The sequence below is a fragment of the Lithobates pipiens genome, unplaced genomic scaffold, assembly GCF_037356315.1.
Source record: "Lithobates pipiens isolate NorthernLeopardFrog02 unplaced genomic scaffold, aLitPip1_a1.2 Scaffold_22, whole genome shotgun sequence".
In the NCBI taxonomy this organism is placed as follows: domain Eukaryota; kingdom Metazoa; phylum Chordata; class Amphibia; order Anura; family Ranidae; genus Lithobates; species Lithobates pipiens.
The window spans coordinates 14,553,277-14,578,770 of record NW_027507784.1 but is presented as its reverse complement, the minus strand read 5'-3'; the positions used below and the strand labels follow the sequence as shown (position 1 = coordinate 14,578,770).

The 25,494-nt window shown below is 48.6% G+C and overlaps 1 protein-coding gene across 1 annotated transcript in view; it reads right to left on the bottom strand.

Moving 5' to 3' along the window:
• LOC143923322 (uncharacterized) overlaps positions 1–14,281 on the bottom strand; it is a 32,736-nt gene extending 18,455 nt beyond the window's left edge. The window contains exons 1-2 of the mRNA XM_077446931.1: positions 13,984–14,281; positions 2,666–2,936 (exon numbers count right to left, since the gene is read on the bottom strand). Of these exons, the coding sequence (XP_077303057.1) occupies positions 2,666–2,936 (271 nt within the window). The 5' untranslated portion in view covers positions 13,984–14,281. The remainder of the gene's footprint in view (positions 1–2,665; positions 2,937–13,983) is intronic.
• Between the last annotated feature and the right edge of the window lie 11,213 nt (positions 14,282–25,494).

The following is a 25,494-nucleotide window of genomic DNA, read 5'->3' as shown; positions in this document are numbered from 1 at the left end:
TCAGGTCCACAATTCAGGAGCTGATTCAAGGTTAGGGACGAAGTTGAGGTCAGGAACAGGTAGAACAGAAGTACAGAGCAGGATCCAAACCAATTCAGGAGGAAGCCAGGTTGATAATAGGAATCACACGCAGAACACAAGTCATGGAGCAAGGAACACACCGAAGACCAGTTAGCACAGGGTTTTACTGTTTTCTTTGTCCCCAGCATGGGCGTCTGCAGGTAAGGGCAAGGGGGGTCAAGCGCCCACCCCTGGAATCAGGGATTGGATCAGCACATTCAGCACAGTGGTGTGGCTATGGGGGTGCAGGCAGCCAGTGGGGTGACATCATCAAGGTGCTGTCAAGCCCCCCCCCATCAGTGTAGTGTGACTACGGGCTCTTTTCCCTGCTCAGTTCAGCAGAGAACTTGGCGTTGCTGTGACAGGAGAAAGGCAAGCTGCGGGCCCCCCCCCCCCCTTTCTCCTGTCAGGAAGAAGAGACAGTGGCTCTCACCAGGCTCCCTGCCCAGCTTCCTTCCCGCTCCGTTCCTTCCCCATTGGCTAAAACTGAGGGCCAATCAAAGGAGACTAGGAGAGGAGAGCATCATGGGACATGTAGTCTCGAAGACTGGCAGCCCCATTTGCCACAGGAAGGAGGCTACAGCTCGATCAAGAGAGAGATTGAGAGACTGCAGCCTGGAAAAAATCTGAGGGAGTGAGTGCTACAGGACAAAAAAAAGAGGCATGTGCTGGGCGGAAGCCACAGAGAGAGAGAGAGAGAGAGAGAGAGAGAGAGAGAGAGACACACACTGCCCAGTGTCACCAGAGAGAGAGCCACGCTGCCCAGTGTCACCAGAGAGAGAGCCACGCTGCCCAGTGTCACCAGAGAGAGAGCCACGCTGCCCAGTATCACCAGAGAGAGAGCCACGCTGCCCGTATCACCAGAGAGAGAGACACACTGCCCAGTATCACCAGAGAGAGAGCCACACTGCCCAGTATCACCAGAGAGAGAGCCACACTGCCCAGTATCACCAGAGAGAGAGCCACGCTACCCAGTGCCAGAGAGAGCCATGCACCTAGCGCTGCCAGAGAGAGTCACACTACCCAGCATCACCAGAGAGAGAGCCACCTTACCCAGCGCCAGAGAGAAAGCCACACAACCCAGCGCCACCGGAGAGAGCCATGCTGCCCAGTGCCATAGAGAGAGCCACGCTACCAAGCACCACCAGAGAGAGAGCCACGCTACCCAGCACCAGAGAGGGCCATGCTTCCTAGTGCTATAGACAGCCACACTACCCAGCACTACCAGAGAGATAGCCATGCTACCCAGTGCCAGAGAGAACCATGTTACCCAGCGCCAGAGAAAGAGACACGCTACCCAGCACCACCAGAAAGAGCCATGCTACCCAGCACCACCAGAGAGAGAAAGACTGAGCCACTGCCAGGGTACAGACATGCTACACTACTGACCAAAATCGCCCCCGGGGAACCCAGAGTGAGCGATCGTCCAGCCGGAGGGATCACTGCTGTAGTTTCCCTGGGTCTAGTAAGAGGGCTGGCTATTATCCAATACTTATCCTAGGGACTGTACTACGCCTGCAGTCTCTGACCATGACGATGTGATAATCACATTGTCACATGGGTAACCCCCCCCCCAAAAAAAAAGTTCTGCGGGCGCCCATGGTTCACAGTGGGGAGATCGCTTCTCCCACACTTCCTGTCCAGCAACAAGAAAGAAAGTAGAGGTCAACGAGAGCACAACTACCAAAAAAAACCTGACAGAGATTCTAAACATCTTAATTCTACACAGGCTGTGTCCCCATTCAGAGAGATTCTCCATATTTTCTGTTCCAGCAGACAACAGGTGAAAGGAAATCTCCACAATGGAGCTACAGAAAGCACTGAAACCTGTCTGAGGTCCTAACGTGCTGCAGCCAATTCCCGGGGAGGTGTGCAAAGTAGGTGGCTGGAGGGGAACATAAATAGTCTGGGGTCTGGAACAGCCTTGGTCTTGTCCTGCTGGAGAAGTTCCCAGGTTCAGGGGCAAGCTTGCTGGAGTTGCTTTAGTTCATCGAGGTCCTAGCTGTGGCAATACTGGGTGGCCTATTCCTATTCCTTCACCCACAGGTCTGGTATGGAGGAATCACCGGAAGTGTGTAGCTGTCCTATAGCACTGAGTATTAACTCCTTTCTCACTGAAGAATGTCTGGTGGAAGCTAGGAACTGGGTAGTTGTCTTGAAGCATAGGGATGTCTAAAGAAAAAATGGGGACTTCAGCTGTCCTAAAGACACATTGTAAGAATAGACCCTAGCTCAAGACCCAAGTGACTGTGTGCTGTTTGAAGGATAAGTGCCAGCATTTCTGAGACAGGTATTTGGTTTTGGCCTTTCCTTTAAACCCGTGGCCTTCAAGACTGTTCAGAGAAGACTAGCCTAGACAAGAGTGCCCACCTGTTACTATTTAACATGCCTTGAATATCCCATGCCACCCTAACCCCACCCTCTTTCCAATTCCTTCAATCAATACAATTTAAAAAGTCAACCCTAGACTGTTTATTGAAGCCAGAGTGGAAGGAATGTTGCCTGTGTGGCTGGTGGCCTTGTACGGTTTGTGAAAGAACCAGTTAACATCTGCAGCCCTTGTGAGGGTAGTGCTACAATACAAAAATAAAGACCTATTACTTACCAAACCTTTCATTAAGAAATTTCAGCTCCTCATCATAGAGGGAGTCGGTGACATTGGTGATATTTATCCTTCCACGCTTCTTAGTATGATACAAGATGGCAAAGTTATACTCGGAGACCTCTTGACGAAACTTAGACATGTCGTTGGTTATGTACACAGGTCGGGCCACGATCTTTGTGTTCTTACACATTCTGTTCTCTAGAAAATCTTTCAGCCATTCATAATTCTGTTCACTGTCTCTGGAGCAGATTGCCACCTTTCTTGGCCCCATCTGTAATAACCAACAGACATAAGTCATGAGCCGATAACATGATAAACTGTTTATTTCATTGCTTGCATTTTATGGTTTACTCCACAACAATCCACATCTCTGTTCATAAGAATGAAATGATGTGTGTGATCTTTAAGCCTGAATTCCGGGCACAAAAACGTTCATTTCAATACATTCCTCAATAGCCATAAAGGATAGAAATGTGCTTTGTGTGCACAAAATGCCTTTGCAAACCAAAATTTTACCTTGTAAATGTAGCAGTGACATCATCTCTGTGCTGGACATAATTGTGTGGAGAGGAGAGCTGTGGGAGGTTTTCATTAAGGTCCAACCACTGCAGGAGGGAGACATGACCAGTTACCCTGCTCAAGGGGAGAGAGAGCAACAGTGACCGTCAGGGTTGGGACAAGCAGGGCTGGACTGGGACAGAAATTTGGCCCTTGACTTCATCCAGACCGGCCCACTTATATTTTGACTGTCCCATCAGCACCCCCTTACAACAGAGTGTCCCATCAGCACCCCCTTACATCAGAGTGTCCCATCAGCACCCTCTTACATCAGAGTGTCCCATCAGCACCCCCTTACATCAGAGTGTACCATCAGCACCCTCTTACATCAGAGTGTCCCATCTGCACCCCCTTACATCAGAGTATCCCATCACCAGCCCCCTTACATCAGAGTATCCCATCAGCAGCCCCCTTACATCAGAGTATCCCATCAGCAGCCCCTACATCAGAGTGTCCCATCAGCACCCCCTTACAACAGAGTGTCCCATTACCAGCGCCCTTACATCAGTGTCCCATTACCAGCCCCCTTACAACAGTGTCCCATTACCAGCCCCCTTACAACAGTGTCCCATTACCAGCGCCCTTACATCAGAGTGTCCCATCAGCACCCCCTTATATCAGAGTGTACCATCAGCACCCTCTTACATCAGAGTGTCCCATCTGCACCCCCTTACATCAGAGTATCCCATCACCAGCCCCCTTACATCAGAGTATCCCATCAGCAGCCCCCTTACATCAGAGTATCCCATCAGCAGCCCCTACATCAGAGTGTCCCATCAGCACCCCCTTACAACAGAGTGTCCCATTACCAGCGCCCTTACATCAGTGTCCCATTACCAGCCCCCTTACAACAGTGTCCCATTACCAGCCCCCTTACAACAGTGTCCCATTACCAGCACCCTTACATCAGAGTGTCTCATCAGCACCCCCTTACATCAGAGTGTCCCATCAGCGCCCCCTTACATCAGAGTATCACATCAGCAGCCCCTACATCAGAGTGTCCCATTACCAGCGCCCTTACATCAGAGTGTCCCATTACCAGCACCCTTACATCAGAGTGTCCCATTACCAGCACCCTTACATCAGAGTGTCCCATCAGCAGCCCCTACATCAGAGTGTCCCATCAGCAGCCCCTACATCAGAGTGTCTCATCAGCACCCCCTTACATCAGAGTGTCCCATCAGCACCCCCTTACATCAGAGTGTCCCATCAGCACCCCCTTACATCAGAGTGTCCCATCAGCACCCCCTTACAACAGAGTGTCCCATTACCAGCCCCCTTACAACAGAGTGTCCCATTACATCAGAGTGCCCCATCAGCAGCCCCCTTACAACAGAGTGTCCCATTACCAGCGCCCCTACATCAGAGTGTCCCATCAGCAGCCCCTACATCAGAGTGTCCCATCAGCAGCCCCTACATCAGAGTGTCCCATCAGCAGCCCCTACATCAGAGTGTCCCATCAGCAGCCCCTACATCAGAGTGTCCCATCAGCAGCCCCTACATCAGAGTGTCCCATCAGCACCCCCTTACATCAGAGTATCCCATCAGTAGCCCCCTTACAACAGAGTGTCCCATTACCAGCGCCCTTACATCAGAGTGTCCCATCAGCACCCCCTTAAATCAGAGTGTCCCATCAGCACCCCCTTACATCAGAGTGTCCCATCAGCAGCTCCCTTACATCAGAGTGTCCCATCAGCAGCCCCCTTATATCAGAGTGTCCCATTACCAGCCCCCTTACATCAGAGTGTCCCATAACCAGCCCCCTTACATCAGAGTGGCCCACTGTGCCACCGGCCCACCGGGAAACTCCCGGTAGTCCCGATGGCCAGTACATGCCTGGGGACAAGGTATGGGCAGGAGGGACAGCTGCCCTGGGCATGGTGGCATCATGGGAGGTGGGGAGGGCACCACATGGAGAGCTCCTACCTACAAGAAGACAGGAGTAGTGATTTCAGCTTCACTACTCCTGTTAGCCTAGCACTGGAGGGGACAAGCCAGATCTGGAGAGGAGGAAAGTGCCAGGAGAAGGGACGGGTTGTGCTCTTTCTCGCTTCTAGCTTCTTCTCCTGCCACTGCAGCTCTCCTGAATCAGCACTGCACGATCGCCACCTTGCTGTGTTTCTTTATCTTCCCCCATCCGCTTCCAACAAAGAACATGGGTAGGGGGCGGGTAAACAAAGTGGAAATCTGACAGCCAGTGGCATTTCAAGTGCAGGGCCCCTGCAATCCTATAGAGCTCTATAGATTCATCAAATCCCCACACCGGCTCCCAATCACCCAGCAAATTAAATTCAAAATAATAACCACAACATACAAAGCCATTCACAACTCTACCCCCGATCTACATCACCAAATCACCAAGTCTCCAAATATCACCCAAATCGTCCTCTCCACTCTTCTCAAGACCTCCTACTCTCAAGCTCTCTTTCGTCTCCTCCTCCCATGCTCATCTCCAGGATTTCTCCATAGTCTCTCCCATCCTCTGGAACTCGCTACCTCCACTGGTCCGGCTATCCCCCTACTCTTGCAACCTTCAGGTGATCCCTGAAAACTCATCTCTTCAGGGAAGCCTATCATGTCTCCACCTAATCTCCTACCACTTCCATCAGCTCATTCCCCACAGTTATAACCTTTTGTACCACCTGCCCCACCCTATTAGATTGTAAGCTCTTCTGAGCAGGGCCCTCTTAATCCTTTTATTTTATTGAATTATAACTGTATTGCCTCCTTTTTATATTGTAAAGCGCTGCGTAAACTGTTGGCGCTATATAAAAATCCCGAATAATAATAATAATAATAAAACCCACCTATAGTGCTTGAATAATTTTTTTTGGGGGGGCAGGGGATTTTTGCTGACACATAATGTCCATACATTTCTGGGGAGGGTGCCATTTGATATCTTCGCTCCTTGCCACTAGATGACCTTGTTCCGTCACTGGGGACCAGTCTTTATTAGAGGAAGCTGCTGCTTAATTTATCATGTTAAAGTGATTGTAAACCCTTACAAACCACTTTGACCAACAGGTAAGCCTAGATTAAGGCTTACCTGTAGGTCCAAGAAATATCTCCTAAACCTACACGGTTGGCTGTAGGACACATAGGGTGTGGATTGGCTGTAGGACACATAGGGTGTGGATTGGCTGTGGGACACATAGGGTGTGGCGTGGCTGTGGGACACATAGGGTGTGGCGTGGCTGTGGGACACATAGGGTGTGGCGTGGCTGTGGGACACATAGGGTGTGGCGTGGCTGTAGGACACATAGGGTGTGGCGTGGCTGTAGGACACATAGGGTGTGGCGTGGCTGTAGGACACATAGGGTGTGGCGTGGCTGTAGGACACATAGGGTGTGGATTGGCTGTAGGACACATAGGGTGTGGATTGGCTGTAGGACACATAGGGTGTGGATTGGCTGTAGGACACATAGGGTGTGGCGTGGCTGTAGGACACATAGGGTGTGGCGTGGCTGTAGGACACATAGGGTGTGGCGTGGCTGTAGGACACATAGGGTGTGGCGTGGCTGTAGGACACATAGGGTGGGGAGTGGCTGTAGGACACATAGGGTGGGGAGTGGCTGTAGGACACATAGGGTGTGGCGTGGCTGTAGGACACATAGGGTGTGGCGTGGCTGTAGGACACATAGGGTGTGGCGTGGCTGTAGGACACATAGGGTGTGGCGTGGCTGTAGGACACATAGGGTGGGGAGTGGCTGTAGGACACATAGGGTGTGGCGTGGCTGTAGGACACATAGGGTGTGGAGTGGCTGTAGGACACATAGGGTGTGGATTGGCTGTAGGACACATAGGGTGTGGTGTGGCTGTAGGACACATAGGGTGTGGATTGGCTGTAGGACACATAGGGTGTGGATTGGCTGTAGGACACATAGTGACACATAATGGACTACTATGTGATGTGATGCGATGCGATGCATAGTAGTCCATTATGCTTTACCTTTGCAGGGAATCAAAGAGGAAGTAAACTCATCAGGGTTTACTTCCTCTTTAATATCAATGCTTATTGTTTTTCCAGAAAAGCAAGCGAGGTTCTAAACTTGGTGATACCATATCACCATATCACTATGGTCAGAAGAGGACTGAGAACCTTTGGCCTATGAGGGCTACTACAACTGAATGGCCCATTTCAGAACAGATTTCTCTGAGAGAACGTAAACCAAACAAAGTGGGTTGTAGACCACAGTTCTAGTGATTGGTGGACAAGGTGACGGATTGGTATTTCTAAAGGGCAGGACCTAAGCCGGACAAACATGGGTCGAACTCCAAATTAATTTTCGTTTGAAAATCCTAATTATGAATTTTTGATCAAATTTCGCAGCATTAGTGGGCTGCAGCAACGGCCACTTTTCATGCAGCCATCGAATCTGAGTGATTGAGCATGTTGGAAATTAGATGAATGAATACATTTCAAATCAATACAATTGAAAAAGAAAAAGCGGTGACCTGGAAAGAAAAGAAGATTCCCGACCACGAAATGTCTTTCCTGTAGCAACATGAGATGAAATTGAAGGCTTGGTTGGACGAATTTAATGGTGGCACCATGGTATTACAAAACGCATTTTGATTTTTGAAAGGAAAATTCATTTGACCCATGCATGGTCTCTATTAGGGCCTAAATATTTTCCAAGGGGAAAGACAGCAGCTTCTCAGCTTACCGGTTAAGGGAAGGCCACAATATTAAGAGAGGTGCCCTGCCTCATGATTGAGCTTGCTGGCATCTCCATGCAGGTGAAGAAGTGGCTGTAGGACACATAGGGTGTGGCGTGGCTGTAGGACACATAGGGTGTGGCGTGGCTGTAGGACACATAGGGTGTGGTTTGGCTGTAGGACACATAGGGTGTGGATTGGCTGTAGGACACATAGGGTGTGGATTGGCTGTAGGACACATAGGGTGTGGATTGGCTGTAGGACACATAGGGTGTGGATTGGCTGTAGGACACATAGGGTGTGGATTGGCTGTAGGACACATAGGGTGTGGATTGGCTGTGGGACACATAGGGTGTGGATTGGCTGTGGGACACATAGGGTGTGGCGTGGCTGTGGGACACATAGGGTGTGGCGTGGCTGTGGGACACATAGGGTGTGGCGTGGCTGTAGGACACATAGGGTGTGGCGTGGCTGTAGGACACATAGGGTGTGGCGTGGCTGTAGGACACATAGGGTGTGGATTGGCTGTAGGACACATAGGGTGTGGATTGGCTGTAGGACACATAGGGTGTGGATTGGCTGTAGGACACATAGGGTGTGGCGTGGCTGTAGGACACATAGGGTGTGGCGTGGCTGTAGGACACATAGGGTGTGGCGTGGCTGTAGGACACATAGGGTGGGGAGTGGCTGTAGGACACATAGGGTGGGGAGTGGCTGTAGGACACATAGGGTGGGGCGTGGCTGTAGGACACATAGGGTGTGGCGTGGCTGTAGGACACATAGGGTGTGGCGTGGCTGTAGGACACATAGGGTGTGGCGTGGCTGTAGGACACATAGGGTGTGGCGTGGCTGTAGGACACATAGGGTGTGGCGTCGAGCCATCGAATCTGAGTGATTGAGCATGTTGGAAATTAGATGAATGAATACATTTCAAATCAATACAATTGAAAAAGAAAAAGCGGTGACCTGGAAAGAAAAGAAGATTCCCGACCACGAAATGTCTTTCCTGTAGCAACATGAGATGAAATTGAAGGCTTGGTTGGACGAATTTAATGGTGGCACCATGGTATTACAAAACGCATTTTGATTTTTGAAAGGAAAATTCATTTGACCCATGCATGGTCTCTATTAGGGCCTAAATATTTTCCAAGGGGAAAGACAGCAGCTTCTCAGCTTACCGGTTAAGGGAAGGCCACAATATTAAGAGAGGTGCCCTGCCTCATGATTGAGCTTGCTGGCATCTCCATGCAGGTGAAGAAGTGGCTGTAGGACACATAGGGTGTGGCTTGGCTGTAGGACACATAGGGTGTGGCGTGGCTGTAGGACACATAGGGTGTGGAGTGGCTGTAGGACACATAGGGTGTGGATTGGCTGTAGGACACATAGGGTGTGGCGTGGCTGTAGGACACATAGGGTGTGGAGTGGCTGTAGGACACATAGGGTGTGGAGTGGCTGTAGGACACATAGGGTGTGGAGTGGCTGTAGGACACATAGGGTGTGGAGTGGCTGTAGGACACATAGGGTGTGGATTGGCTGTAGGACACATAGGGTGTGGATTGGCTGTAGGACACATAGGGTGTGGATTGGCTGTAGGACACATAGGGTGTGGATTGGCTGTAGGACACATAGGGTGTGGATTGGCTGTAGGACACATAGGGTGTGGATTGGCTGTAGGACACATAGGGTGTGGATTGGCTGTAGGACACATAGGGTGTGGAGTGGCTGTAGGACACATAGGGTGTGGATTGGCTGTAGGACACATAGGGTGTGGATTGGCTGTAGGACACATAGGGTGTGGATTGGCTGTAGGCTCTTGTAGGCTTTTGTAAGTCAGTGGTTGCAGTAAAAGAATAGGGGAATCAGGGAGAGGCCGCACTGGAGAAAAGCTAGATGGACAAAAAAGAGTATCTGGCGGAGTTAAGGAATAAGCTGCAAAGTGGGGGGAGGGGTAAAGACAGGTCCAAGAGTAAAGCTGGCCATACACAGTTATATTTTTGTTCTAACATTCATAGAGAAATTGTTTCGTCAGAAGATTCTTTAACGCCTTCATTGAGTCAACTATTTTTGTTCAAAAGCCCTTACAATTTCCTTCAGAGCTTTTGTTTGAATGGATTGCCAGACCTGTTAAACCGGTTTCCTTACAATAAATACAAAATAAATACAAAATGTACTATGAAGAAAAATAGTGTCCCATTGTTAATATCAATGGGAGGAATAGTGCCTCATTGTTGGTGTCAGAGAGAGAGGAATAGTGCCCCATCATTGGTGTCAGTGGAGGAATAGTGTTCCATTATTGGTGTCAGTGGGAGGAATAGTGCCCCATCATTGGTGTCAGTGGGAGGAATAGTGCCCCATCATTGGTGTCAGTGGGAGGAATAGTGCCCCATCATTGGTGTCAGTGGGAGGGATAGTGCCCCACCATTGGTGTCAGTGGGATGAATAGTGCCCCATCATTGGTGTCAGTGGGAGGAATAGTGCCCCATCATTGGTGTCAGTGGGAGGGATAGTGCCCCAATCATTGGTGTCAGTGGGACGGATAGTGTTCCATTATTGGTGTCAGAGAGAGGAATAGTGCCCCATCATTGGTGTCAGTGGGAGGGATAGTGCCCCATCATTGGTGTCAGTGGGAGGGATAGTGCCCCATCATTGGTGTCAGTGGGAGGGATAGTGCCCCATCATTGGTGTCAGTGGGAGGGATAGTGCCCCATCATTGGTGTCAGTGGGACGGATAGTGTTCCATTATTGGTGTCAGAGAGAGGAATAGTGCCCCATCATTGGTGTCAGTGGGAGGGATAGTGCCTCATTGTTGGTGTCAGAGAGAATAATAGTGCCCCATCATTGGTGTCAGTGGGAGGGATAATGCCCCATCATTGGTGTCAGTGGGAGGGATAGTGCCCCATCATTGGTGTCAGTGGGAGGGATAGTGCCCCATCATTGGTGTCAGTGGGAGGGATAGTGCCCCATCATTGGTGTCAGTGGGAGGAATAGTGCCTCATTGTTGGTGTCAGAGAGAATACTAGTGCCCCATCATTGGTGTCAGTGGAGGGATAGTGTTCCATTATTGGTGTCAGTGGGAGGAATAGTGCCCCATCATTGGTGTCAGTGGGAGGGATAGTGTTCCATTGTTGGTGTCAGCGAGACGAATAGGGGCCCATTATTGGTGTTAATGAAAGGAATAGTGTCTTGTATCATTGGAAGGAAAGAGCCAAGGGCCATATCCTGCCCCCGGGCTAAAGTTCGGAGACTGCTGGGCTAGACAAAGGGGAGGGACAGAGAGTTGTACAGAGTCCAGGGAAGAATTCCATGGAGGTACCAATGGCTTTGATGGAAGAGGAACCAGAGTTCGGTAGATGGTAACTTGTGATGGGCTTTTCAGTATCTACAATATCTCTCGATACCATCTATATATACACAGAGTAGTGAAGCTTCACTGAGAATGATGGACAGGGACAGCCATCATTGAACGGTATGGCACAGAGGAAAGGGTAACTCTTCGGGATCTATGGCTTGGTGAGGAGGTGGAAGGTCATGGATCTCTGGGATACAGACAATTATAGAGAGGTTACAACAGAATGTATGGAGAAGTAGTAGTTAACTATCTGAGGGCCTCTTTAGCTTTACTACATTTTACATTAGTTTTCATTTTGTAAAGCTTTTTTATATTTTATTTTCACCTGGTGATCATGCCAGTAACAGGCTTCTCATCCTAGGGTGACAATGCTCACTTACTCTACTGTATATATAAAGCAATAGTGCTGAGTTAACATGTCTGTACACCCGCTGTGCCCATTATGATCGGTTCCCACCATCCCTGCACTGAGTTCCCAGGTCTGTCTGCACTTCTGCTGTACACAATATAAAAGGGCTTTCACTATCCCCATGCTATGGTTCTGAGTCTGTAAACCTACTTTGTCCATTATGAGGGGTTCCTACCATCCCTGCACTGAGTTCTCGGGTCTGTACACCCGCTGTGCCCATTATGAGGGGTCCCCACCATCCCTGTGCTGAGTCCCCAGGTCTGTACACCAGCTGTGCCCATTATGAGGGGTTCCCACCATCCCTGTGCTGAGTTCCCGGGTCTGTACACCAGCTGTGCCCATTATGAGGAGTTCCCACCATCCCTGTGCTGAGTTCCCGGGTCTGTACACCAGCTGTGCCCATTATGAGGAGTTCCCACCATCCCTGTGCTGAGTTCCCGGGTCTGTACACCAGCTGTGCCCATTATGAGGGGTTCCCACCATCCCTGTGCTGAGTTCTCGGGTCTGTACACCAGCTGTGCCCATTATGAGGGGTTCCCACCATCCCTGTGCTGAGTTCTCGGGTCTGTACACCAGCTGTGCCCATTATGAGGGGTTCCCACCATCCCTGTGCTGAGTTCTCGGGTCTGTACACCAGCTGTGCCCATTATGAGGGGTTCCCACCATCCCTGTGCTGAGTTCCCAGGACCGTACAATTGCTGTGCCCATTATGAGGGATTCCCACCATCCCTGTGCTGAGTTCCCGGGACCGTACAATTGCTGTGCCCATTATGAGGGGTTAATTTTGTTTATTGAAAATCTTACAAACAACAACTTATATACAATAAAACCATAATAAATAAATAAAACATATTTACAAAGTAATTGAAAATTACTATACAAACCAGAAAGAACAAGAACAAAATAAACAGTGCAAAACAAATTGCGCATTACATAATCCCTATGGGAGAGCCAGACTAAGGAACATCACCGTCACCATGCATGGAGCCTTTTATCAAAATCATATTGGATCTGAAAATCTAAGGGAGTGAAAGAAGAATACAAAGAAAGCCGCACACCCCGAGATCAACAGGCAGCCACTACAGAGTCCTGATATTCCTCCACGCCTTTATCCAGGCCTCCTGCTGCCACCTGTCTTTCTGAAGACCCCGAATCTTCCCAACCTCACCCAGAATGTTCTGCACCACCACTTCCACAGGGAGGATTTTACCCCGTAAGGATACCTGACACCGTGCACTCCACGTGAAATAACGGACTACTAAACTAACTAAAAAAAGTGTTTCCAAATCATAATCCCGACGAGTCTGAAAAGCCCCATACACCCACTCTGCATAACTCATATGGGGGAGGAAGGGTATACTCAGAGCCCTCCCCACCCTCTTGTACACATCTATATTAAAAGGGCACTGAAGTAGAAAGTGATCCATGGACTCCACCACTCCTCCACACTCTACTCTCGGGCAGCCCCGATCACTCATGGAAAGAAACTTCAAGTTGCCCTTCACATATAGTTTTCCATGAAAGGCAAGCCAAGCCTGATCCCTAAACTTCATTGGGATTCTCTCCAAATTAATCAACTGCAAACCCACCCCCAAAACCAGGCTTGGGCAATCCCTCAAGGCCAGTGGCTCGCAAAAAGCAGAGCTCATGATCCGCTTCCCAAGAAGTTTCCTTGGAAGAGATCTGACTTCTCCTGCCGTTACTTGCCACTGCCGAAGTATTTTCAAACACGGGGCAACATAAGCCGGGAGCTTATCATGCTTGACCCTCAGGCTTTTCATGAGGGGTTCCTGCCATCCCTGTGCTGTGCTGAGTTCCCGAGTCCGTACAATTGCTTTGCCCATTATGAGGGATTCCCACCATCCCTGTGCTGAGTTCCCGGGTCTGTACACCTGCTGTGCCCCTTATGAATACCATCCATGTGCTGAGTTCCTGGGTCTGTACACCCGCTGTGCCCATTATGAGGGATTCCCACCATCCCTGTGCTGAGTTCCCGGGTCTATACACCTGCTATGCCCAATATGAGGGGTCCCCACCATCCCTGTGCTGAGTTCCCAGGTCTGTACACCAATCTCACTGTTGGAGAATCCAATTCATATAGGACTGATTCAACCCATCAGACTCCACCTATAACTAAAATATCACTTCTGGGTGACCTGATCATAAGAAATAATACATCTAGGATCGGTTTCAGTGATGCTGAATATGTTTATAATGAACATTTCCCAGCACTGTGTGTGTAAATCTTCTGTGATATACATAATATACAATAGAGCTCAGTGCTCACTCGATGTGACGCTGGCATGATCGCACAGCGCAGCATGACACACGTATGATACATACCTTCGTTGTCCGTTTGTCTCCCTCCTAGAATATTCACCGGTAAAACCCTTCCATAGATTCACCTCTGGCCCTCGCCGTCTTCTTCCTGCTTCTAGATCAGAAAAGGGTGGAGAACAATCGCTCTGCTACTTTCTCTTTCACTTTGACTCTTCCAGCCTTCGTTGCAGGCCTCTGCTACTCCTATCGGTGACAATGACAACCCTACAGACAGAACCTGTCCTGCCCACCTATGCAGGTGCCTCAAACCTCAGAGCCAGTCTATTGGGGGAGTCAATCAGCCAAACAAAAAGTAGAATCTTCATCGACAGTTTATTGGCAGGAAAACTGATACCAGCAGGGGGCGCTCCTGTACAAGGCAAAGGAAGACTTCACCGCCACCCATCATCCTGGACTTTTAACCTCTTCAGCTCCGGCATCTGTTTTCCCTTTTTAGACCAGAGACATTTCTATGTGCCCACTGTTGGCCTATTGCTATAAGCGTCTTTTTTATTTGCTGAAGAAAGCTCCAATCCCCGTGTTCCTGGTTTTAAAGGTGCCTCAGATACTCCTTATATAAGTGAAGGTTGGCAGCCATTACCAAATGGCTAATGGTACCATTCAAACAGAATGCGAGAAATAATAATAAGCCCTGGCGCCAACCAAAAATGACAATATGCTAGAAAAAAAAAAAGTAAAATTGTGAAGCTGCCCCTTTAAGTGAAAAAAACACTTCTGAAAAGACAATCAATGAAAAGGAAGGTGCTAACACATATGCAGGGGCGGACTTACCATTCGGGCACTCGGGCACTGCCCGAGGGCCCCATGCCACTAAGGGGCCCCATCAGGGTTGCCAGCCTCAATAAAACCAGGGACAGTATGTAAAAATCAGTGTTTTTAAAAAAAAGAAATCCCAAGATTATAGCTGCCCCATCTCTCCAGTACCTTTCCAGTGTGTGTATGTGTATCCTGTGTGTGTATATTGTGTGTCTGTGTGCATACTGTATGTGTGGGTGTATACTGTGTGGCCCCATAATCTATTGCCTGCGGGCCCCATAATCTATTGCCTGTGGGCCCCATAATCTCCTATTGCCCGGAGGCCCCATAATCTTCTCCTATTGCCCGGAGTCCCCATAATCTTCTCCTATTGCCCGGGGTTCCCATAATCTTCTCCTATTGCCCGGGGTCCCCATAATCTTCTCCTATTGCCCGGAGTCCCCATAATCTTCTCCTATTGCCCGGGGTTCCCATAATCTTCTCCTATTGCCCGGGGTCCCCATAATCTTCTCCTATTGCCCGGAGTCCCCATAATCTTCTCCTATTGCCCGGGGTTCCTATAATCTTCTCCTATTGCCCGGGGTCCCCATAATCTTCTCCTATTGCCCGGAGGCCCCATAATCTTCTCCTATTGCCCGGGGTCCCCATAATCTTCTCTAATTCCCCGGGGTCCCCATAATCTTCTCCTATTGCCCGGAGGCCTCATAATCTTCTCCTATTGCCCGGGGTCCCCATAATCTTCTCCTATTGCCCGGAGGCCTCATAATCTTCTCCTATTGCCCGGGGTCCCCATAATCTTCTCCTATTGCCTGGAGGCCCCATAATCTTCTCCTATTGCCCAGGGTCCCCATAATCTTCTCCTATTGCCCGGAGGCCCATAATCTTCTCCTATTGCCCGGGGTCCCCATAATCTTCTCCTATTGCCCGGGGGCCCTATAATCTTCTCCTATTGCCCTGGGTCCCCATAATCTTCTCCTATTGCCCGGAGGCCCCATAATCTTCTCCTATTGCCCGGAGGCCCCATAATCTTCTCCTATTGCCCGGGGGCCCCATAATCTTCTCCTATTGCCCGGAGGCCCCATAATCTTCTCCTATTGCCCGGAGGCCCATAATCTTCTCCTATTGCCCGGGGTCCCCATAATCTTCTCCTATTGCCCGGGGGCCCTATAATCTTCTCCTATTGCCCGGGGTCCCCATAATCTTCTCCTATTGCCCGGAGGCCCCATAATCTTCTCCTATTGCCCGGGGGCCCCATGAGTTGTCAGTCTGCCCCTGCACATATGTGATCATACCTCCCAACTTTTTGAGATGGGAATGAGGGACACCTACTAGCAAAAGTAGGTAGGCATAGGACACGCCCCCCTGCCACACCCCTTAAAAGGAGAATTAACAAAAAAAAAAGATTAGTTAAACCCACATGGGCTTTTTTTTTTTTTACCACTATTGCTTTATATTGGCCTTGGAAATCTTCTCCTATTGCCCGGAGGCCCCATAATCTTCTCCTATTGCCCGGAGTCCCCATAATCTTCTCTTATTGCCCGGGGTCCCCATAATCTTCTCCTATTGCCCGGAGGCCCCATAATCTTCTCCTATTGCCCGGAGGCCCCATAATCTTCTCCTATTGCCCGGGGTCCCCATAATCTTCTCCTATTGCCCAGAGGCCCCATAATCTTCTCCTATTGCCCGGGGGCCCCATAATCTTCCCCTATTGCCCGGGGGCCCCATAATCTTCCCCTATTGCCCGGGGTTCCCATAATCTTCTCCTATTGCCCGGAGGCCCCATAATCTTCTCCTATTGCCCGGAGGCCCCATAATCTTCTCCTATTGCCCGGAGGCCCCATAATCTTCTCCTATTGCCCGGAGGCCCCATGAGTTGTCAGTCCGCCCCTGCACATATGTGATCATACCTCCCAACTTTTTGAGATGGGAATGAGGGACACCTACTAGCAAAAGTAGGTAGGCATAGGACACGCCCCCTGCCACACCCCTTAAAAGGAGAATTAACAAAAAAAAAAAATTAGTTAAAGCTTTTTTTTTTTTTTTACCACTACTATTGCTTTATATTGGCCTTGGAAATTTACAAATGCAGCAATTTAGAAATTGGCTGAAATATTTAGCGCTGGAAAACACTTTTTGTTTTCAAAAGTTTTTATTGAGGATAACAATATACAAACAAGTATAAACAAAATATCCATTCAGGGAGATTCCAGCAATAGTGAAATTGGTCATAACTGGGAAACCCATTCCGGTCTAAACATCCATACCAATAGGATATTGTAGAGGCCAAAGAAGGAGCCTCCAGTTTCGTGAAAACTCTACCCAATAACCAAAAAAAAAGAAAAGAAATGAAAAAACGAAACAACAACAAAAAAAAAAGAACAAACTATAAATGACGTCAGTCTTGAAGCCTGAAAACCCCGCCAAGCCTTCCACTTAGCCTCAAAGGGAGGAATAGAATCCTGAAGGGTGTGAAAAATATTTTCCGCAATCATGATCTGGTCTACCCGTGAGATAACCTGTGCACAAGAGGCCCGTGAAGACTTCCAATGCAAAGCAATCGTCCACAGCATGGCGATACAAATGACATGGATCAGTCTCATCGTGTGTTTGGGAGTGTCTGGAATATCTTGAAATAGGAGGCAATGCTGTAGGGAGAAGGAGATGGGCCTATCCACTAACCTCTCAATTAGTTTGAATACTTCCAACCATATAGGCTTCAATTTTTCACATTCCCAAAAAATATGTAAGTACCTAAGTCCGTGCAGCCTCTGAAGCACCGAGGCGAGGATTGTGGGGAAAATTTTGTTAAGACGAACCGGGTTATAGTACCAACGTGTCAATAATTTAAAGCGGGATTCCACCCTAAAGTGGAACCTCCGCTGATCGGATCCCTCCCCCCCCTCCGGTGTCACAATTGACACCTTTCAGGGGGGAGGGGGGGTGGAGATACCTGTCAAAGACAGGTATTTTCACCCACTTCCGGGCATAGACTCCCGTGGGAGTCTATGCCATTTCCTGCCCTGCCGCGCTGTCTGCTGGGACACACACGGGTCCCAGTGACAGCGCCGAGAATTCCTATTGCGCAACGCGGCTCGCGCATGCGCAGTAGGGAACCGGGAAGTGAAGCCGATTCACTTCAATTCCTGATTCCCTCACCTAGAATGGTGACGGCTACAGCCGAGAGCAAAAATCGATCAATCGGCCTCGGCTGCCGGCATCGCTGGAACGCGGGACAGGTGAGTGTTCATTTATTAAAGAGGAAGTAAACCCTGATGAGTTTACTTCCTCTTTTTTTCCCTGCAAAGGTAAAGCATAATGGACTACTATGCATCGCATCGCATCGCATAGTAGTCCGTTATGTGTCACTTACCTGACACAGGAGCCAGCGAAGTCACCGCTGTCCCCTGTAGTCCGCCGCATCCATCTTGCTGGTGGCGTCTCGCAGCTCCGCCGAATGACAGCGGCGAAGCCGCGATGACGTCACTCCCGCGCATCTCGCAGCTCCGCCGCCGTCATTCGGCGAAGCCGCGATGACGTCACTCCCGCGCATGCGCATGGGAGTCGACAAATTAGGCAGCTTTATTCTTGGACTTGCCGCGTTTAGTGCACCTGCGCGTCGCTGTCTACGGCGCATGCGCCATAGACAGCGGTGCCCATTTTTGGGCAAATATCTCCTAAACCATATAAGTTTAGGAGATATTGCTTGGACCTACAGGTAAGCCTTAATCTAGGCTTACCTGTAGGTCAAAGTCGTTTGGAAGGGTTTACTTCCTCTTTAAAAGTCAGCAGCTGTAGTATTTATAGCTGCTGGCTTTTAATATTTTTTTTTTTTGGGTGGAATCCCTCTTTAATTGCCGTCTCTCTGCCTGAAAGTGATTTTGAGCATTTGTTCAAGTTTAGCCATCCCTTTACCCATGTCTATGTCATCATCAGCTCCCATGGAAAGATCACGCTCCCATTGAATTCTATACTGTACGTAGGGCTTCTCCACTGCAGCCTCCAAGGACTTATAAATTCCCGAAATCAGACCCTTCTAGCGAGTAGAGGATAGACAAATATCTTCAAAAAGTGTCCTAGACTCAGACGGAGGGAGGGGGGGGGACACTTTTTGAAAGATAAAAAGTGTATTTTAGATACAACTATATAGATCAGATCAAAATGAGGGTCAACTGAGGAGGCATAAGGGACGGATGGGACATTGCTCCAAATCAAGGACAGTCCCTCGAAATCAGGGACAGTTGGGAGCTACGTGTGATAATTGCACGTGAACAAAGGATAAAAACAATCCTAAAGCCCCGTACACACGAGCGGACTTTTCGACATCCAAACTCCGACGGACTGAGTCCGTCGGACTATCCGATCGTGTGTGGGCTGCAACGGACTTTAGCTTAGCTAAAGTCTGACGGACTTTTGAAATGAAGCATGCTTTAAATTTTCCCGACGGAACTCCGCCGGAGCCGGTCCCCTTCGAAAAATTCGCTCGTGTGTGTGCTACTCCGACGGACTAATACCGACGCTCGGGCAGCTATTGGCTACTGTCTATGAACTTCCTACGTCGAATCCAGTCGTACGTCATCACGTTCGACTCCGTCGGAGTTTGGTGTGATGGTGTGTGTCCAAGTCCGTTCGGTCGAAAAAATCCGCCAGAACTCCGTCGGAACTCCAGCGGAACTCCGTCGGAGGTTTGTCAGACTTAATTCCTCTCGTGTGTACGCGGCATAAAGGTACCTCAGATACTCCTCATATAAGTATTCCACCACAAAGTGTACAGGTCACCACTGGAGTCCTCTTCCCCTCCCCCATGATGACATCACAGAGCTGGTGGATGTTGGAGACCTTGCACTCCTCCACCTTCTGTTTGAGGATGTCCCACAGATGATCAATAGGGTTTAGGTCTGGAGACATGCTTGGCCAGTCCATCACCTTTACCCTCAGATTCTTTAGCAAGGCAGTGGTGGTGTTGGAGGTGTGTTTGGGGTGGTTATCATGTTGGAATACTGCCCTGCGGTCCAGTCTCTGAAGGGAGGGGATCATGCTCTGCTTCAGTATGTCACAGTACATGTTGGCATTCATGGTTCCCTCAATGATCTGTAGCCCCCCCAGTGCTGGCAGCACTCATGCAGCCCCAGACCATGACACCCCCACCACCATGCTTGACTGTAGACAAGACACACTTGTCTTTGTCCTCCTCACCTGGTTGCCCCCACACACGCTTGTCACTATCTGACCCCAAATACGTTTATCTTGGTCTCATCAGACCACAGGACATGGTTCCAGTAATCCATCTTCTTAGTCTGCTTGTCTTCAGCAAACTGTTTGCGGTCTTTCTTGTGCATCATCTTTAGAAGAAGCTTCCTTCTGGGACGACAGTCATGCAGACCAATTTGATGCAGCGTGTGGCGTATGGTCTGAGCACTGACAGGCTGACCCCCCCCAACCCTTCAACCTCTGCAGCAATGCTGGCAGCACTCATACGTCTATTTCCCAATGACAACCTCTGGATATGACGCTGAGCATGTGACCTCAACTTCTTTGGTGGACCATGGCGAGGCCTGTTCTGAGTGGAACCTGTCCTGTTATACCGCTGTATGGTCTTGGCCACCGATCTGCGGCTCAGTTTCAGGGTCTTGGCAATCTTCTTATAGCCTAGGCCATCTTTATGTAGAGCAATAATTCTTTTTTTTTTCAGATCCTCAGAGAGTTCTTTGCCATGAGGTGCCATGTTGAACTTCCAGTGACCAGTATGAGAGAGTGAGAACGATAACACCAAATTTAACACACCTGCTCCCCATTCACACCTGAGACCTTGTAACACTAACAAGTCACATGACACCGGGGGAGGGAAAATGGCTAATTGGGCCCAATTTGGAGATTTTCACTTAGGGGTGTACTGACCTTTGTTACCAGCGGTTTAGACATTAATGGCTGTGTGTTGAGTTATTTTGAGGGGACAGGAAATGTACACTGTTATACAAGCTGTACACTCACTACTTTACATTGTAGACAAGTGTCATTTCTTCAGTGTTGTCACATGAAAAGCTAGAAGAAAAGATTTATAAAAATGTGAGGGGGTGTACTCACTTTTGTGAGATATTGTATGATTTCCTATGATATCTTGGATGCTCCCCATCTACCGTGTTTCCCCGAAAGTAAGACATCCTCCGAAAGTATGACCTCCCACCAGGTTTCCCTCTCGCAGAAATATAAGGCGTCCACCGATAATAAGGCCTCCCCTGAATATAAGGCCACTAAAGCTACCATAAGGCGTCTGACTCCTCTGGACCATAGCGGTGGACGCTGCCGCGCAGCTCACTGACTGGCCGCAGCTCAGCCGGAGCTGTTCAGGCAGGTAGGTGCGAGGTCTCTTTAAATCAGTGAGCTGCGGCTGGCTCTCTGAATGACGAGTGACGTCACCCGTCATCAGAGAGCCCGCCCTGCTGCCAGCACAAGCTGCCACCTTCTGCCGCCTGCTGCTCGCCCTGCTCTGACGGAGTCTGGCTGTCTCACAATTAGACAGTGAGTCACGCTGGGCAGGAGTCGGGCACATTGTGTGGAATCTGGCCTCCACAGACACACAGGGGTGACTGAGGTGGGGGGATGTCTGCTAAAGGGTGGGGGATGTCTGGGGAAGATGGGAGGGGGGGAGACTAAATAATCCACTGGCACATAGGTGGGTGGAGGGGGACTCACTTAAAATGACACAAGGTTGATTTGAGGGGGGGGATCAAAATGGCACAGGAGGATCAGAAGGGGGCGGAATCAATAAATGTGTACCCTATTCATCTTCATGGAAAAATAAGACATCCCCTGAAAATAAGACCTAGCACATCTTTGGGAGCAAAAATTAACTCCCCCCCCTCCCCCTTCTTCTCCATCCAAGCAGGGTACCCACCACTTTAAAATTACACATTACAAATGCACTAATTACAGTCTCAAACTTCTCAATCTATTCTCTTTTAACCCCTTACATCCACCCTGGTAACACCTTTTTAAAGTCCTCAATGCTCAGTGGCGATCGTGCGACCATTGTGATTGGCTGTCACAGTGGTCACATGATTGGAAGCCAGGTCCCCGCCAGCTACCAAAGAGCAGTTTTTGGCTTCTGATGGGAGCGTGCAGCAAGCATGTGGGCATCAGCCTCTTGGCGCTGGCCCTTCAAGAGGTTTATGACACCCCCCCCCCCGGGAGGCGGGGTGAAGCTTAAGATCGCATGACCGCCGCGATTGGCTGTCACGTGGTCCGAAAAAAAAAAACTTGTTGCGATCAGGAGCTTTCAGTCAGTCTATGGTAACTGTGTCGGGAGCACGCATTTCGCGCACCCGCTCTCAGCACAAGTGCATCGGCAGCAATTAACAAACGTTTTCGGGGGCCCTCGACACTAAGGACCAGGCGCTTAGAGGCAGCATATTTGCGTATGGCCGGCGCCGATTGGGCTAACGCCCAGCTTTTTACTGCCATGCAAATGGGTTACTGTGCCGTAAAGGTTGTTTGATAGAAGGACTATTTTTTGGGTGGAAGTGGTTTTAGCCCTTGTACACACGGTCGTAGAATCCGTCGGAATGTGTTCTATCGGACCGTGTTGTCAGATAATCCGACTGTGTGTGGTATGCATCGGACTGATTCCGTCGGAATATCCATCGGACCAAGTTTTCCAACATGTTGGAAATATTTTCCGACCAACTGGTTCGATCGGACATACTCCAATCATGTGTAGAGAATTCTGATCGGACCAAGTGCCACGCATGCTCAGATCAAATTCCTACACTAAAGCTATTGGCTACTAGCCTGAACGTAGTCCTATCGTAACTAAATTACGTCATCACGTTCTGAACGATCGGATTTTCCGACAACTTTGTCCGACCGTGTGTATGCAACAGTTTCGGACAAAATCCGACGGATTTGGTTGTCGGAATCTCCGACCGTGTGTACAAGGGCTTAGTGTTGGCAATAGCAAAGTGAACAAAAAAGCAACATACAGAGACCTTAGCAATGAGATGAAGACCCCATGGCAGGTGCATGCTTTTTTTATTAATTTTTTAGAAAAATGAATTAAGTGCAGTACCGTATGTGCACTGGAATAGTGTCATCATCACACCACATCACCCCAATGTGATTCCTTAATCGTATTGTACTATGCTGGGAGTAGATGATTTATAATACAGTTTTTGTTGTTTTCCCAGATCAGGCTGTAGCTGACATCTTAGCCCTTGTACACACGGTCGGACATTCTGACAACCAAATCCGTCGGATTTTGTCCGTCGGATTTTGTCCGAAACTTGTGTTGCATACACACGGTCGGACAAAGTTGACGGAAAATCCGATCGTTCAGAACGTGATGACGTTATTTCGTTACGACAGGACTACGTTCAGGCTAGTAGCCAATAGCTTTGATGTAGGAATTTGATCTGAGCATGCGTGGCACTTGGTCCGATCGGAATTCTCTACACATGTTCGGAGTATGTCCGATCGAACCAGTTGGTCGGAAAATATTTCCAACAAGTTGGAAAATTTGGTCCGACGGATATTCCGATGGAAACAGTCCGATGCAGACCACACACAGTCGGATTATCCGACAACACGGTCCGATAGGACACATTCCGACGGATTCTCCGACCGTGTGTACAAGAGCTAAGATGATTGATGATCACCGAGATCTTCCACCAAGGTGACCACAGTAAGCCCTTGTACACACGGTCGGAGATTCCCGACGGAATGTGTCCGATCGGACCGTTTTGTCGGATATTCCGACTGTGTGTGGTCTTCATCGGACTGTTTCCGTCGGAATATCCGACGGACCAATTTTTCTAACTTGTTGGTAAAATTTTCTGACAAAATGCTCCGATCGGACATACTCCGATCATGTGTAGAGAATTCCGATCGGACAAAGTGCCACGCATGCTCAGATCAAATTCCTACATCAAAGCTATTGGCTACTAGCCTGAACGTAGTCCCGTCGTAACGAAATAACGTCATCATCACGTTCTGCATGTTCGGATTCCCCGACAACTTTGTCCGACCGTGTGTATACAACAGTTTCGGACAAAATCCGACGGATTTGGTTGTCGCAATCTCCGAGCGTGTGTACGCGGCCTTACTGTTTTTCATAAGAACAATACAGAGTAACAGAGTATTAAACTGTGCACCAGTCATACATTTGGTGAAAAATAGGAGAATTATTTTGGTGCCACTATATACAGCAGAATAGTAATAAGTGCTCATGCACACGGACGTTTTAAAAAACTGGCTGCAAAGCTAGCTCCGAATCCTGGAAAAATCGTCGTTAAAAACTCGATTTTTACCGCGTTTTGCATTGAGGTTTTTTGCACGTTTTTTAGCGTTTTTTTTTAAAGAAACACATCTCTTGCCGTTTTTTGTTTTTTTTTGTGCGTTTTTCCGCTATTCATGTTTTTCCAGCTCTAGCTCCGCGCCACGGAAACGCACTGGTCCTGGGTTTTTTTTTACAGCTTAAAAACACCTATGCCATTCGCAGCTTAAAAATGCCTAGGTGGGCATGAAGCCATAGACTAACATGGACAGGCGTTTTTAAGCTGCAAAAAACGTTCAAAAAAGCGGCTGTAAAAACGTCTGTGTGCATGAAGGCCTAAAGCTCTTAAAAAAAGTTAGAAAATATTGTTTGCCTTTTACAATATTCATGTTTCATTCATATTGTTAAATTAATTATATTATTTACATGTATTTAATAAAAGGAACCTTATAAAAAATGGATACTCTTTTAGCCCTGATGAAGCCCCTCGAAATGTGTTGGATGTAAATATACTATTTAAAAATATTTAATTGTAGATTTAGACATGGAGCTCCATCCTTCTTTTCTGAGGATTTGACCCAAAGACCCAACGACTACAAATATTGGGGAGCAACAGGCTAAGGAGGAGCAGTACCAGGAGGAGGACATTCTGTGAGTTGCTTGCGGCTAAATATAGGTTTTATGAGGAGGCAACTTCATCATTGTGCGGCTTGAGTTGTGTTGATTCTCTCTGCTCCATATTCCCAGACCTGTTACAAGATTTCTGGCCAAACCGATCCACAAATTGTATATTTTGAGGTCTGGTGCTGACTCAATCCCCATGCCAACCTAGGAGTCACCCACATGCGCCATCATGGTGAACACAGAAAAACGAGGGCGGTCTGGATACTATCTCTTAATATGGTACAACTCCATCCCTATAAGCCCTTGTACACACAGTCAGACATTCCGATGGACAATGTCCAATCAGACCGTGTTGTCGGATAATCCGACAGTGTGTGGGCTCCATCGGACTGTTTCCGTCGGGATATCCGACGGACCAAGTTTTCCAGCTGGGCTATAAAATTTTCCGACAACGTGATCCGATCGGACTTTGTCCGATCGCGTGTAGAGAATTCCAATCGGACAAAGTGCCACGCATGCTCAGATCAAATTCCTACACCAAAGCTATTGGCTACTAGCCTGAATGTAGTCCCATCGTAACGAAATAACGCCATCACGTTAAGTACGATCGGATTTTCTGACAACTTTGTCCGACTGTGTGTATGCAACAGTTTCGGACAAAATCCGACGGATTTGGTTGTCAGAATGTCCGACCGTGTGTACAAGGGCTAATAGAAAACGAGTTAGCCTATGCGACTTTAAATGAGATGTTCATAGAGGTCATAACAAATCAATGTAATAAATTGATAAAGATTTTTATTTTTTTTTTATTTTTAATTACGACTATGTTTGTGAAACGCAAATAAAATCTTTATCAATTTATTACACTG